The sequence below is a fragment of the Myxine glutinosa genome, chromosome 7, assembly GCF_964187855.1.
Source record: "Myxine glutinosa chromosome 7, kmMyxGlut1.1, whole genome shotgun sequence".
NCBI lineage: Eukaryota > Metazoa > Chordata > Myxini > Myxiniformes > Myxinidae > Myxine > Myxine glutinosa.
The window spans coordinates 61,750,742-61,766,819 of record NC_136267.1 but is presented as its reverse complement, the minus strand read 5'-3'; the positions used below and the strand labels follow the sequence as shown (position 1 = coordinate 61,766,819).

At 44.9% G+C, this 16,078-nt stretch overlaps 1 protein-coding gene across 4 annotated transcripts in view; it reads right to left on the bottom strand.

Moving 5' to 3' along the window:
* Positions 1–16,078, bottom strand: part of UBR3 (ubiquitin protein ligase E3 component n-recognin 3) — a 359,661-nt gene that overhangs the window by 291,468 nt on the left and 52,115 nt on the right. For all 4 annotated transcript variants that reach the window (XM_068122446.2, XM_068122447.2, XM_068122448.2 and 1 more), the window contains exon 5: positions 9,955–10,079. In XM_068122446.2, the coding sequence (XP_067978547.2) occupies positions 9,955–10,079 (125 nt within the window). The remainder of the gene's footprint in view (positions 1–9,954; positions 10,080–16,078) is intronic.

Sequence of the window (16,078 nt, the reverse complement as noted above, 5' to 3'; positions counted from 1 at the left end):
GTGGTCTACACCCGATACCTGCTCGCGTCACGGCGAAAGGACCCGTCGGAGTCCATCGACCACTTTGTCCAGGACCTCCGCCGATTAGCAAAGGACTGCACGACGGAGGTACGGACACACGAACAAGTGTGTGACGATTTGATTCGGGACTCTTTTGTTTCGGGGCTTCACTCGCCTATAATACGACAAAGATTTCTGGAAACAACGGATCTGACGCTGAAAAGGGCTCATTAATTATCACTCATGTACCAAGAAGCACAGGCACAAGCAGAGGCATACGATCATCCGTACATCACTGCGGGTTTAACCGGCGCGACACGACCGGGGAGTGCTACTATCGCGGAGCAGATGGATGCTGAACCTCCGCTGGAATCGGGAACAACGGACTCTCTCGAGGCTCCCGGCACGAGCGTGACAGCCGCCGCCGCTGCCGCTCCATCTGCCGGAAGTAACACCAAGTGCTTCTACTGCGGGAACCGGAATCATTTAAGGTCAGTTTGTCCGGCCCGAGAAGCGATGCGTCACTCGTGCTCTCGGAAAGAACGTTTTGCAAAGGTTTGTCGCTCGTTACGGAGCCGGCGAACTCGCTCGACTTTGTCTGTGATTTTCTCACCGCCCGAGAGACAATCGGCGCCACGCGCGGCCTTGGTTGGGATCACCTCCCCGTGCAGCTCATGCGACATTGACTTGGATCAACTCACCGATGAGACAATCGGCGCCTTGCACGTCTCGAACGCCCTTGACTGGGATCCTTTCATCAGCCGGGGCTCGATCGGCTCCACGTTCGACACTGGCTGGCGTCGGGCCCACGCGCGTGGCTCGAGCGCCCCCTCTGGATGACTCGACGACTACCGGGCCACCTGGACTGTCCAACGCTGTTATTCCAATTATGATTGAGGGACGGATTGCAAACGCCTTAATCGACACGGGTTCTACTGATAGCCATGTTGATATGCGACTCGTTCAGAAGCATGGCTGGCCGATTCTCGGGACAACACGCCGACTTTTCATGGCTTCCCAAGGACTTTGGCTACGTACTCAAGGAGAATGCCGGCTGAAGCTTGTGATCAATGGCCGAATGTTTCCGGATGTGCATTTAATGGTCTTACCAGCGTTATGTGCAGAAGTGTTGCTAGGACACGATTTTCTCCGTCGGCATGGTCGTTTGGAAATGGAATTTGGTGGTGATGATACTCTTGCTGTGTGTGCTCTGGCAGGGATGGAAATTGAACCGCTGTCGCTGTTTCCCAATTTGACTCCTGACTGTACCCCGGTTGCCGTTAAATAGCGACGCTACTCACGTGCTGACACGCAATTCATTGCTGAGGAGACTGGGCGACTTCTAAAGGAGGGCTTAATCGAACCTAGTCAATCGCCTTGGAGAGCCCAAGTTTTGGTAGTTCAGACCGTAAAAATCACCGCAAACGCATGGTATTCGACTACTCGCAGACGATTAATCGGTTTACGCAATTGGACGCCTACCCACTCCCGGGATTGGATTCTCTGGTCCGACAGGTAGCACAGTACTCGGTATACAGTACTTTGGATCTCCGCAGAGCGTATCGTCAGATTCCAATCGCTGAGGCCGATCGCATCTACACCGGGTTTGAATCCGGAAAGATTGTATCACTTCACTCATTTACCTTTTGGGGTCACAAATGGGGTTCATGCTTCCAAAGGGTGATGGATGACATCATTGCTAAGGAACATTTAACAGATGTCTTTGTTTACCTGGATAATCTCACGGTTTGTGGGTACGATCAAGCTCATCATGATACTAATCTGAAGCGCTTCCTTGAGGTTGCGCGCAAGTACCGCCCGACTCTGAATGGAGCTAAATGTCACTATTCCACTCGAACGATAGATCTTGGTGGTTCAGTGGTTCAAAAAAAAAAAAATCTCCTGGGGTACACCGTGACCCGCGGCACTGTCACCCTGGACAAGGAGCGACTGCGACCCTTGCTTGACATGGCCCCGCCACATGATCGTACTTCTTTGAAGCGTGCTCTCGGGCTATTCGCCCATTATGCAAAGTGGGTTCAAAGTGGGTTTTTTCTGAGAAACTTCATCCTCTTGTCGATTGCAAAGAGTTCCCCGTGTGTCACGCCGCCAAGGTCGCCTTTTATGGCCTGAAGTCAGACATAGCTGGTGCCGCTGTGTCGTCTATAGATGAAAACAAGCCCTTTGTTTTGGAAAGCGATGCGTCAGACCACGCGATAGCTGCCACGCTCTCTCAAGGGGGGCAACCTGTGGCCTTCTTTTCAAGGACTCTCTCCTCTGCAGAGAAACGACACTCGTCTGTCGAAAAGGAGGCGTACGCCATAGTTGAGTCCATCCGGCGCTGGCGGCCATATTTGCTTGGCAAACGTTTTGAGATCATAACTGATCAGCAAAGTGTCACTTTCATGTACGACACGCACCATGCTCAGCGCATTAAGAACGAGAAAATCACTCGATGGAGGATTGAATTAGCCGATTATTGCTACACCATCAGGTATCGCCCAGGGCGGGATAATCTCGCGGCAGATGCATTATCACGACCAGTGGTGTGTGCAACTCTCACCTCCTTTGAGGATCTGCGTGTTCTTCATGAATCCTTGTGCCATCCTGGTGTGACGCTTTTAGCTCATTATGTGCGCAGTCGCAATTTGCCCTACTCTATTGCGGACATTCGTCAGCTATGCCGCACTTGATCCATTTGTGCTGAACTCAAACATCGTTTCTACAACCCTCAAATGGGTACGCTGATCCAGGCTACTCGGCTGTGGGAGAGATTGGCAATGGACTTCAAAGGGCCCCTGCCGGCTTCGTGTCTACCTGCTTGTCCGGGCATACTAGCTTCGGGTAATTCTCGTTATCTTCTCACAATAGTTGACAAGTTCTCCAGATTCCCTTTTGCTTTCCTGTGCGGCGATATATCCGCTACGACGGTTATCCGGTGTCTGCAGTATTTGTTTTCTATGTTTGGGAACCCGGCCTATGTACACACCGATCGAGGAGCGGTGTTTTTGTCCCAGGATGTGGGAACCTTCTTGCTCCAGCGCAATATCGCTTCTAGCTATACTACTCCGTACAGGCCACAGGCGAACGGACAGGTGGAACGATTTAATGGCATTATATGGAAGGCCATTACTCTGGGCCTTAAGTCCCGTGGACTCGGACTGGACCGATGGGCCTGGATAGTACCCGGGGTGTTAAGCTCGATCAGGACTTTATTGTTCACTGCTACTAATCAAACTCCCCACGACCGTATGTTTCGTTACTCGCGTCGTTCAGGTGGTATCCGTCCTTTGCCGGGCTGGCTTGCTGAGCCCGGACCGGCTTTCCTCAAACGCGCGGTCCGCTCAAGTAAATATGACCCTCTCGTAGACAAGGTTCATATTCTCCAAGCCAACCCCGAGCATGCTCAAGTGCTGCTGCCATATGGACGTGAGTCTACAGTCTCGGTGTGTCATCTTGCCCCATGCGGGGATGCTGTTGGGCCGGAACTCAGCCCGGGGAATTCGTTGATGGGGAATTCACCGTCAACCCCACCTCTGTACTCACCCGATCCGGACGGAGTTGTGGTGCCATCATCGTCACCTGGGTTAGGCGGTTATCTCGATGCGGGGAAATTTGGCCTCGCGGTTGAAACTCCTCACGCCTATCGAACGCACGCCGGAAGAGAAATTCGCCGCCCCGATCGTTATGGCTGGGACTGACATGGACTGCTGCTAACTGAAGTTTCTATACTGCTACAGCTTGCTAGCTTGGTTTCCACCACTAGGGGTAGTGTAGTTTTAACGCCGGGGAGAATGTTGTGAAATTGTGTCTAAGTTTGAACCTAGGTGTCATGCGACTTCCGTCCACTGCGCGGCTGTTATAAGAACTCGGACAGTCAGCGCTACGATCATTCCTGTGACATGTATTGTATGTTGTGGTGCATAAATAGATGGTGCGTATAATCACTTTTGTTCCAGGCTTGCTTGTGCTAGTTTGCAAACCCATTACCGATTCCTATGAATGCTGAATATTGATATGCTGCTTGCTGGATTTCTTTACAGGTATTGCTAGAGATCGATTCAGAATTAAACTCACGATCTGAGACAATGTTGTAACTCTGGTTTTTACAACAAGTATATTCACTGAAGCAAGCAAGGCTCCGAACACCAGTGCGATACAGCAAGGCAAAGTGCGGTGTCGCACCTCTTTGCTCCACACATGCTAAGAGTAGCTGATGCAATCCACTGTTATTGACCAAAATTATAGAGATGGAAGGAAGCCAGCCAAACTGCTACGAGGCCTTTTTAAATGAGCCTCTCAAATTCATAACATTCGCTCACCTTTTGGGAAATGTTGCAGGGTTTTATTTTGATTTGCTCAGTTCTTTCATTTGAATAACCCCACCAACGACCCATCTATGAGGCATTCTTGTTGAGACATCTCTCCTTTGAGGTAAACAAACTTGCAATGAGATAAATAACTTCTGTGCATTATGTAATCTCTTGTTACCTGACTTTGATCATAGCAGCGAAAAAACAAAAAACAAACAAAAAAAAACTTCATTTCATTGTAACGTTATTAGCCTCGTCCACTCTCAAATGAATTGTAATCGGTGTGTCAGTCGGCGAACGTGCGAGTCCGCACACATATCTAGTTTGACATAGCTCGTTCATTAACATCACCCATTCTCAAAGGGACATGAAGGGAGATAAAAATCACTCAAGGTGTCAACAAGTGTGTGTCCACGTGCTAGTCTACCTTAATATAGTTCATTATCAGATCTACTGCAATCAATACACCATCAGCAAGCAGTGCATTGTTAAATGTTTTGTCTTGTAAAAAAATACTGTTTTCAGTTTTACCCCTAAATATAATAAATAAGTGACCTGCCAGTGACCAGCTTTACCCCTAAATATAATAAGTGACCTGCCACAATGTAATTGAGTCAGAAATTGCAAACAAAATACAATTTTGAGGTGTAGCTACATTTCATAATTCTTCTGAAAGAATGCTTCAAAAGAAACATGACACTAGGAAATAGCGCATTAAACATTAATCAGCTGATTGTGCGGAGTTCAAACTCGCTTAGGAAAAAGGTGTTCGCAATTGAGATATCTCCACAAACTTTTACAGACTTGTACATTGCCCAAGTTTCTAACTATTTCATTGGAAAAGCTACGAGGCCTTTTTGGGGATGCTGATGAGTATCATGATGAGCTTTCTGACGATATATATATATATATATATATATATATATATATATATATATATATATATATATATATATATATATATATATATCGTCAGAAAGCTATATATATATATATATATATATATATATATCGTCAGAAAGCTATATATATATATATATATATATCCTGTTGGGTGTATATATATATATATATATATATATATATATATATATATATATATACACCCAACAGAAACAGAAGACGTGTTTTGGAGGCTTGGCACACAGAAGAAACTGTTACCTCGATCACACAAGAGGTCGTTGACTTACCGGTAGCTTTTGACCCACTCTTGTGTAAACGAAGCAGGCATTCCGTACTTTGAACAACGAGTCCACATAATATATCACACAAGGTTTTTATTCGGACAAATTGCCCCCTCCCACCTCCAATCCCTCCAAACCACCCCTCTCCCACCCCCCCCCCCTCCACTTCCAACCCCCTCTGGTTCCCCCCCCATTTTATCCCCCCTAAAACCAACCTCCTTCCCGCATTCACCTTTACCGCATAGGGCCACATGTGATGATCTTGATAATGTGACAATTGTATTTTGTCTTTAAAATTTTTGGCTTTAATATATTTACAGTTTTAATTTAATTTACAATTTAATTGTTTGCAAGTTTAACTTTTGATTAAATGTAATGATTGTTCCGGATTTTCTCAACACTTGCGTTATAATCCAGCATTGCTTACAGGATTATTTTGAGCTGTTAATATGCGGTTGATTTTTGAATTTGGTCGGTAACGTCTCTGTTCACGAGAGCGGTGTGATACGGTTTCATTGGCTGTCCAGCATTGCCCACTCCACTTTGCATATACCCCGCCCACTGTGCATGTAAGGGGATGTTGAGATGATTTTATCACTCTTGAGGAAGATTAACGGAGGCGTGTGGCTTCACATGTTGTTAATCGAAACGTTGAGTCATTGTTTGTTCAATTAAAGGTTGGAGATCTTACCATGGAGTCATATATACATATATATATATATATATATATATATATATATATATATATATATATATATATAATATATATATTATATATATATATTATATATATATATATATATATATATATATATATATATATATATATATATATATACACACACACAAGATCGAGGCTAGTGTAAGAGCTAACATCGATCAGAAAAAAAAAAAAACGGGGACACAAAACATACAAAAAAGTGAGCGGGAGACAAGATGGGGAGAGAGAGGGAAGCACACAAGTACAACAGCAGAGAACAGGGACATCGGGAGATCTGTGCGAGGGAGAGGGCTTGGGGGGAGGAGGCATGGGAAGGCGGGGGGGTGGGGGGTGAGAAAGTATAAAACACATGGACACTGCTGAGAAAAAAGTCGGCGTTTCAAAGAAAAAGTGGATTTGGGGTGAATTAATGGGGGTAGAAGAGATAAAGGTTTTTGGATGCGGGAAGATAAGAGATGGTGGTGAACAGCTGTTTTAAAGACCTAGAGGGAGGAGTGGGATTGAAGAGAGTGAGGGAGTTTGTTCCAGAGGTGGGAGTAAAAAGGAATGAAGGAGTGAAGGTGAGCAGAGAGTCTCGATTTTGGCAATTTTACCATAAGAGGGTTAATGGCAGATCTTGTGCGACCTGAAGGAATATTTGGGGGACAGAGCACAGATAGAGCTGGGGGAGCTAGGCCGGATAGGAGTCGGTAGAAGACAGAAAGACCACCTACCTGCCTGCGGTGAGTGAGTGAAAGGCCCTTAGAGTTAGCTTCATCGCAGGAGATTCCAATGATTCTGAAAGCTTTGGTTTCAACAGCGTGAAGTCAAGCTAGGTGTGAGGCAGGAGCACCAGCCCAGAGGGGAGAACAGTATTGCATTGAGCTGCAGATGAAAGCCTTGTATGCGTTGAGGAGCTCAGATGTGCCAAGGAAGTACATCGCATGACGGAGGATGCCCAGTTGGCAACTGGCTTTGGAGGCCAGCTTGGAAATGTGTTTTTCCCAGGAAAGATCATGGCAGATAGTGAGACCCAAAAGCTTGAGTGATAGAACTTCTTGGAGAGGATTGTTCAGAAAGTAGATGGGAGGGTTGTCCAGTCGGTCTTTTCGGAGAGACATAGTAAGAGTGTGAGATTTGTCAGGATTGAAAGACATGTTCCAATTGTTTGACCAGTTTCTGATTTTGTCCAGGTCTGCAGAGAGTTAAGGAGGCTGCAGACTGCCAATCTGAGATATGAGGAATGGAGCGGCAGAGTGTGGAGTCATCAGCAAAGAGATAGAGGGGACTTTCAAGAGAGTCAGAGAGATCATTGATGAAGACCAGAAAAAGCACAGGGCCCAGAACACTGCCTTGAGGAACTCCAGCTTGAACAGGAAGGGGAGATGCGAGAAATCCATTCAGGGCCACACGTTGACTATGACCAGAGAGGTTTTTGGTCCTATCTCTCAATGTTGAAGTTTTTTTTGTTTCGCTTTTTAATTTCTCTGATCCACATCCGGACAATCACCGAAATCGAATTAATTTGTCCTCGTCACACACCCAGCCTATCCATCAAATTTCGTCCAAATCCAAAAACAACTTTTTGAGATATCCTCGTCACAGACAAACAAACAAACAGACAGATGTACAGGGGTGAAAACATAACATTCGTCCACCTTCGATGCAATAGGTAGTTATGCTAATTAATTGCAAAGGAAGGATGACCACTGGGTGTACATTTTATCAATTTCTCAATCACAACTCATTTACAAGAACATGGTGGGTGCTGGGGCTGACCACCCTTAAGCATCCCTATGCATTCTTGGCACCCCAATTTCTACTGTGCCCCATGTTACTGGTTTGAAATTTTGGTACTCGAAAATTTTTGTTACTGGTTTGTCTGGTTTGAGTGCTGATAACAAAGAAAACAATTCCAAGTACCCAATGAGGCAGTGCTACCTATGGATGAAGCAATGTTCCACATTATTCCGTGCCAGATTTCCTGAATAGTACTTGTGATGAAGCAGCAGTCGCTATTCAGGAATGCGTCATCCTTAACAACAAGTTGGATTTCTTTACGATATTCCCAACACTGATAATAATGGCTCAACAGCCCCATTAATATTCATGAAACTGCCTTAAATGGATTTTTGATAATGATGGCTTTCTGACGATATACGATAAGTGGATGTCTAACATGCATAACGCAGCAAGCAATCATTTCCCCGGTCACTTTTCAGGGAGACTTTTCATCATACCCTCCGGAAATCCTTAAATGAAAAAGACGCAATCATGATGAGAATGCAGGCAATCAAACTTTCACGTGCAGAAAGTGGAGGAGTTTAACCATCCAAAACTACAACAACAAAGACCTGAGAAAGTCATTTCTGCCCATGACTTAGATATTTACCTGTAATGGGGAAATGCTCCATGCTGTATTTGATATAGGACTATCTGACTGACATTGTGTGACGATATGTGGCATTGAAGCATGGTTCAAAAAAAATTGCAGTGATCGGGTAGCCAAGCACCAGAGAAGTAAATTGGATAAGGACGAATAGAACACCAATTTAACTGGCCCACAAAAAAGTAGGTATAATTGGTGGAGTCGTCATTCTCTGCTACCACAGCTCTACTTCCATAAAAGAAAGTGTTTGTGGAACTCACTTGTGTGATCGCGGAGGAAGTATTTGACAGAATGGTGCAGGAGTAACGCACTTGCCTTTGAGCTGTCGAGTTTTGGGTTGACCCTTGGTCAGACTACAAACAAAACTGCAGGATTGGTGCTTCACAGGCAAGGTGTTGCACTTCGCAGTGCACGGTCCCTCTCTCCGATGGATGTTAGGCTGGAGACGCGTCGGCTAGCATTAACTGGTGGACGTTAAAGATCCCACGGTGTTTTTTAACGAAGAGTAGGCGAGTTATCGCCAGTGAACGCCCCCTTGAACCAAATTACAAATACATGCCCTAAAGTGTAGAGGCACTGCATCAACCGCAGTCGCGCTGCAGTGGTGATGCAACTGGCAGAGAGAGCTTGAAATTTATTCTCCGTTAAATAAGTGTACATAAACATTGGCCGCTGAATGTGACCAGCTCACCATGCTGTGGAACTCGTGTTACGTTGTGTGTCAAGTCTGTCCCTACTCATTCTCTCTCTTCCCACTAGCCCCACATTTTCCAGACAAAAACGGCAGACATTTTTCTCTTCCTGTTAAATTCCATTTGCAATCATTTCCACCCTTTATATTTTATCATTTTTATTACCCTATTGCATCTGCCAAGTGTGAAAGGAAACAAACAAAGTTGATTTGAAAAAAAATTACCATGATCGACAGCTCTGCCTGTGACACGTAACAGCGCAATTTGCAGCGTGATGGAAATATGAAACTTCGATGCACTTTTTAGATTTACAAATTAAATATAAAACATATTGCCTTTAAACAATGAGCTTCTGTAATATGAAGCATTTCTGTAACGCTTATTGCATTTTTTGATGTATTGTGCACTTTCCAGCAATCCAGCGCGTTGGATGGCCACACATATTATTTACCTGCAACGGCAAATCAAACTGAAAAAACTGAATTGGTGATACATCTATCAGCAAGGAGTGTGATAACTGTCACACATCATTATTTCAGATAGGCAAGTAAAAAGTTCATGATTCAGTGAGGTTCATGATCCAGTGGTTTAGATAAAAGATTCTCTCATTCCAAACCCTATGTTTGATTTATTGAATTACTGGTACCATTAAATGGGCAGCAAATACACCTCTCACCTTGTAATCCTGATGAGGCAGCATATTTAGAAGTAGAGTAACCATCTTTTGGGGGAATTCATACTTGACTGTCCAGAAAAGCAACTCCTCCAGGAGGCAGTCATGTTTTAAGGTAGCATTCTGGTCTGGGCCAAGAAAAAGTGGGAGCCATAGGAAAATCAGATGAGCAAGAGACGGATCAATCATTTGAGCGAGCAAATGAATAGTATTCCGAATCAGGTACCATGAGGTTCAGAAAATGGTAGTTTTTACATAAAAAAAACAAATAAACAATTAAGGCACAAGTGCAACAGTCAGACCAATTCAGATATTCAGGCAGATTGCTTGCAATTGTTTTTAAATCGAGTCTTACACATAGGATTGAGGTCACAACGTGTATTCTTACCCCCTTTTCAATGCAGTTCTAGAGCCAAAAACATGACCAACATACCAATGGCATGAGGAAACTCACCCTCCGGTCGTTAAAGTGTGCGACACTGGCTGAAAACTAATGTGTAAAGGACCAACCGACATGTGTACGTAGTTTTGCCGGTGGATAAACATTCCTCAATGGTTTTGCGAATAAAACTTTCACATCCATCATATCACATGCAGGACAAGGTCACAATACAACAATTAAGAAAGAATAGACGCATTGGTACAAGACTCGGTGGCTTAATAGTCAGTGCGTCCACTCCGAGGGTGGGAGGCTCGCGGATTGAACCTGAATATGGCAAAAATCAGACCAAAGCCTTACGTAAGATACGTAAGATGCTACGTGCTGCTTGCTTGCTCAATGCTCAGCAGCTAGGTTGGTGCCACCACTGACTTTCATAGGCACAATAATCCACGATGTAGAGCTGCACAGGCTGATCTACAGGTGCAGTTTGATATCTGAGTGTCCTTCTCATAGCCTTAGCCGAAAGAGGCTTCCCCCACAAGGAAGTGGGGATCTGTTACCCTGGACGTACCAGATAGTCAGCCGGAGCCAGCTGAGCCCAGGACTCGCATAGGGCAGGGATGTCACTCCATGAGGTAGCTGAAAAACAGCTATCCTGCTACCCTGCATTGGTTCTACTTTGCTCCTTGTTGGTCTCGAATTTGGAGAGTGATGCAAGTCAGTTATGAAATTAAGGGAACATCCCAGAGCTTTCCCTTATTGGAGAACAAATTGGGGTCACTCGATCACGATATAGTTATTTAGACTTTAGCTAAACCTCAAGAGGATTGATGTTAAAGCTGCAGAAAAATTAACCATGAAGTGCACCATGGCAAGGATGGACCAAATGGCCCCATAAGGCCATAAAGGAAAGTGTAACAACTGCTTTTACTCAGTGTAGTCCCGTGGTGACTGTGGATCCTTTGTATAATTTCCATTCTGCATACAGATTATAAATAATTAAATGCAACGTGACATGGAAGGGTTTAGGCATAAGGCAAGCTCCGCCATCTCCCCCCGAGGGTGACACCCAACGTACAATGCTCGATCGCTGTTATTTCTTGTTTTAGCATCAAGCTGATGAACCGTTGCAATATTTTATTTGGTCTTGCAATATATAATAATGTACAGCAAACTGTACAGCAAATCTTGAGGCATTTGCCTCAGTGGTATGGAATTGTATAACAAACAAAAAAAAGTGATGTGGTGAGGGACAAGTCATATATATATATATATATATATATATATATATATATATATATATAACACAGTTTGTGTGTGTGTGTGTGTGTGTGTGTGTGTGTGTGTGTGTGTGTGTGTGTGTGTGTGTAATGTTACCGATAGACTCCTAAACGGAGAGTCTTACGTGCTTGATATTTGACATAGACATGGCCATTGAGCGTGGGACGAACATGGCCGAACTCAAAATATTTGACGATCCATATTTTTTATTCATATTTACCTCAGCGCATTTCAGCGCACGGAATCAACGGAATCAGAGCAGGTGGGCGCTGATTCGCTCAGAGCGATCACGTGATGACGCGATGAACGCTATGACGCTATGACCGATATGAAAAAAAGAAATCGCTATGACGCTATATGACGCTATGAAAAAAAAAATCGCTATGACGCTATGAAAAAAAAAATCGCTCGCTTTGCCAAGGGGCTCGCTCCCCCCCCCCCCCCCCCCCCGTTCCCCTCCTCTCCCCCGCCCGGCAATGCCGGGTACTTCTGCTAGTATATATATATATATATATATATATATATATATGCACATACATAGATTGCACACACACACACACACACACACACACACACACACACACACACACACACACACACACACACACACACACACACACACACACACATACACACACACACACACAAAGAGATGGTAGCCACTGAGTGATAAATCACCAAAGCTATCTCTAAAGAAGGCTGCGGACCTACCATCTACCTGGGAATTTTCTACTTATTGAGCAATTAATTATCCAAAAGCTCTTCAACAATGAAACGCATCCATTTAATGGTTTGAGGAAAAAAAGATGATAAAAATGGGAAGTGCAAAAACATTGTTAGTGCTTGCATTACACTAGACTGCCAATTTTTGCTTGTGTTGTAATAAAATGTTTTTGTTTGCACTCGCAACGGTACCCACCCTATGGGTGGGGCTTCAACTGGGAAGCCCAAATGAAAAGGCAAAATATCAGAAATTGAAGGCTTTTTTATTTTAAACGATTCATATAAACATCTGTTGAATCATATCACACGCAAATCATCAAAATCTAAACAGTACATGGCGCCCATTTTGAAAAAAGATTGAATTCTGCAAAATGGAAGCGGCCGCTACACATCTTTCTCAATCGCACGTGTATGTGTGAAGAGTGCGCGCCGAATCTGTAACATGGAAGCGGCCGCTACACCCGTTTCTCAGTCGCTTTGCACACGCTGCCGTGTTACTTCGGAGCCGCACGTTTATATAGGAAGAGTTCGTCAGGAGTCGATCTACTCTCTCCTGGTACGTAGAATTTCAACAAAAGCCACATCACTGTTCATATCAGGAAATATTCTTCCATCATGTTTGGAAAAACTGGAAAATTGGAAAAACAATAGAGCCTATTTTACTCCAGGGGGTCCAAGGATTACCCACCCAAAATATCGTTGCGATCGGTTCAGGCGTTTTTGCGGTACCTTCGAACGGACACAGACGTACGGACATTTGGTGAATTAGAGTAAGATTACACTAAACGGATGAGTTCCCTTATAAGGGACTTCAACACATGAAGAGTCCATTAAGCTCAAAGTTTGCATGATATTTGCTAACATATGGCGGTTTGTCTCTGCTGAATCCCTTTTAAGCATCACTGCACAGCATCTGCAGACAGCTGTGTCCACTTTGGACATCAAGGGCAGCCGTCATTATACCGACTACCTGACCAGTCTGTTGCGCCTATGTGCATCATACTTCACGTTGCACTTACTGCACCAGCAGCCGACTATGCTCATAGGAATAGAGAGTGGGAGAGGGATAGCACACACCTCAATCATTTAATCGCTTCCCTGTGCAGGTTTTCCCCTTCATTGGCACCAGCTCACTTGCTCGCCACCCATTTTTTACCTGCGCCACCGAAGGTGGATTGAGGTTATGTTTTCACCTCTGCGTTTGTCTGTTTATGAACAAGATATCTCAAAAAGTTGTGGACAAATTCAAAGAAATCTGGCAGAGAGGTAGCATATGTGACAAGGACGAAATGATTTGATTTTGGTGAAGATCCGGATTCGGATCCGGCTACAAGAATTATTTATGTGATTCTTCACCATTGAGAGATCGGGCGAAAAGTGATATATAAAAGGATATAAAAAAAAGTTATGGGCACGTTATGACTAAACTTGGTGGACGAGTTGGTTCAGTGACAACAAGCTGAATAGATTTTGGTTCAGGTCTGAATCCAGATCCGGCCTATCAGTGGGATACAAAACAAACTGTTCAGCATGGTAGAGTTTTTCGCTCTACCGAGTGCCCTTCTCGTTTATCTATACAGCCATCGCACATCGCACAATGCTTGGTGAGCACACCAACGAAGGGAAGAGATTCGTCGAAAGTGACGACTCACACCATCATCAGAGCCAATATAATTTCAAAAATCGATACAGCAATTTATTTTAGGTTCAGGTTTAGCTTATTAATACCACACCTGTTTGTTATCTAAACTCATATAGTTTGGGTCATATTCGTCAATAACCATCCAGCATGTATGCCAAGTGTATTTTTGTTGTATACTACAGCGAGGCTTGTATAAGAGCGAACACAACAACACAACAACAACAAACATTTTCAGGCCATTTTCCCTGCGAGAGCGGGGGTTAGCCTATAAGAGCTAACACAAAGAAAGTATAAAGGGAGTGGGGGACAAGAGGGGGTGAGAGACGGAAGAACAATAAATAAGTCAAGAACAGGGACATTGGTAGATCTGTGGAAGAGAGAGGGCTGGGGAGGGGTACACAGGCTAAACTATATTGTCACTTCGAAAAGACTGTCTGGACAACCCTCCCTTCTACTTTTTCAACAATACTCTCAAAGATGTTGTGTCACTCAATCTCTTGGGTCTCACAATCTGCCATGATTGCGCATTCTCCGTCGTGCAAAGTCCTTCCTTGGCACACCTGAGCTCCTCACCACATACAAGGCTTTCATCCGCAGCTCAACGGAATACTGCTCTCCCCTCTGGGCTGGTGCTCCTGCCTCACACCTCGCACGGCTTCACGCTGTTGAAACCAAAGCATTCAGAATCATTGGAATCTCCCGCGATGAAGCTAACTCCAAGGGCCTCTCACTCACTCACCGCAGGCCGGTTGGTGGTCTTTCTGTCTTCTACCGACTCCTCTCTGGCCTAGCCCGCCCCAGCCCTGTCTGTGCTCTGTCCCCCAAGTACTCCTACATGTCGCACAAGCTCTGCATGCAACCCTCTTCTGGTGAAACTGCCAAAATCAAGACTCTCTGCTCACCTTCAATCTTTCATTCCTCTTTTCTCCCGCCTCTGGAACAAACTCCTACACTCTCTTCAATCCCTCTCCTCCCTCCAAGTATTTAAAACAGCTGTTCACCACCATCTCTTATCTTCCCCCATCCAAAACCTTGATATTTCTACCCCTGTTAATACACCCGCATCCACTTTTCTGAAATACCGACTTTTTCCTTTCCCTTCTTTCACCAATCAGTGAGTGCCTTCTTGCTCCGCCCTGGCTAATCAGCACTTCCCTTCCAGTTGGTCAACTCCCACCCAATCACTGTCTTTCTGGGCGTGGCTCTCGGCCTGCCGGGCGATGTGTGTCTGCCAGGCGAGATTGTTAGCCTTAGTGCTTGATGCCAGGCTTCCGGTTGGTTTTTATTATCAAGTGTGGTTTAATGGGCACTTTCTCACTCATGTCTATGGTTTGGTGCCAAAAGGGACAAAGGAAATTAAATTACTGAGGTTTGACAAACAGGGGAATCAACATAATCCCTATAACCAGTTAACATGCCCCATTCCTCGTAATGGGGACGAAGATACACCTTAATCCGACACCCGGGCTAAACAGGTCCTCTACTTATTACAATATTACATTTTTTTTTTTTTGGCGGACTTCCTCTCTAGTCGTAGTCAACGTGTGGCCCTGAATGGGTTTCTCTCATCTCCTCTTCCTGTTCAGGCTGGAGTTCCCCAAGGCAGTGTTCTGGGCCCTGTGCTTTTTCTGGTCTTCATCAATGATCTCTCTGACTCTCTTGAAAATCCTCTCTATCTCTTTGCTGATGACTCTACTCTCTGTCGCTCCATTCTTCATCCCTCAGATCGGCAGTCTGCAGCCTCCTCACTCTCTGCAGACCTGGACAAAATCACAGACTGGGCATACAAGTGGAACATGTCTTTCAATCCTGACAAATCTCACACTCTTACGATGTCTCTCCGAAAAGACCGACTGGACAACCCTCCCATCCACTTTCTGAATAATCCTCTCCAAGAATTGCTGTCACTCAAGCTTTTGGGTCTCACTATCTGCCATGATCTTTCCTGGGAAAACCACATTTCAAATCTGGCCTCCAAAGCCAGTCGCCGACTGGGCATCCTCCGTCGTGCGAAGTCCTTCCTTGGCACACCTGAGCTCCTCACCACATACAAGGCTTTCATCCACAGCTCAATGGAATACTGCTCTCCCCTCTGGGCT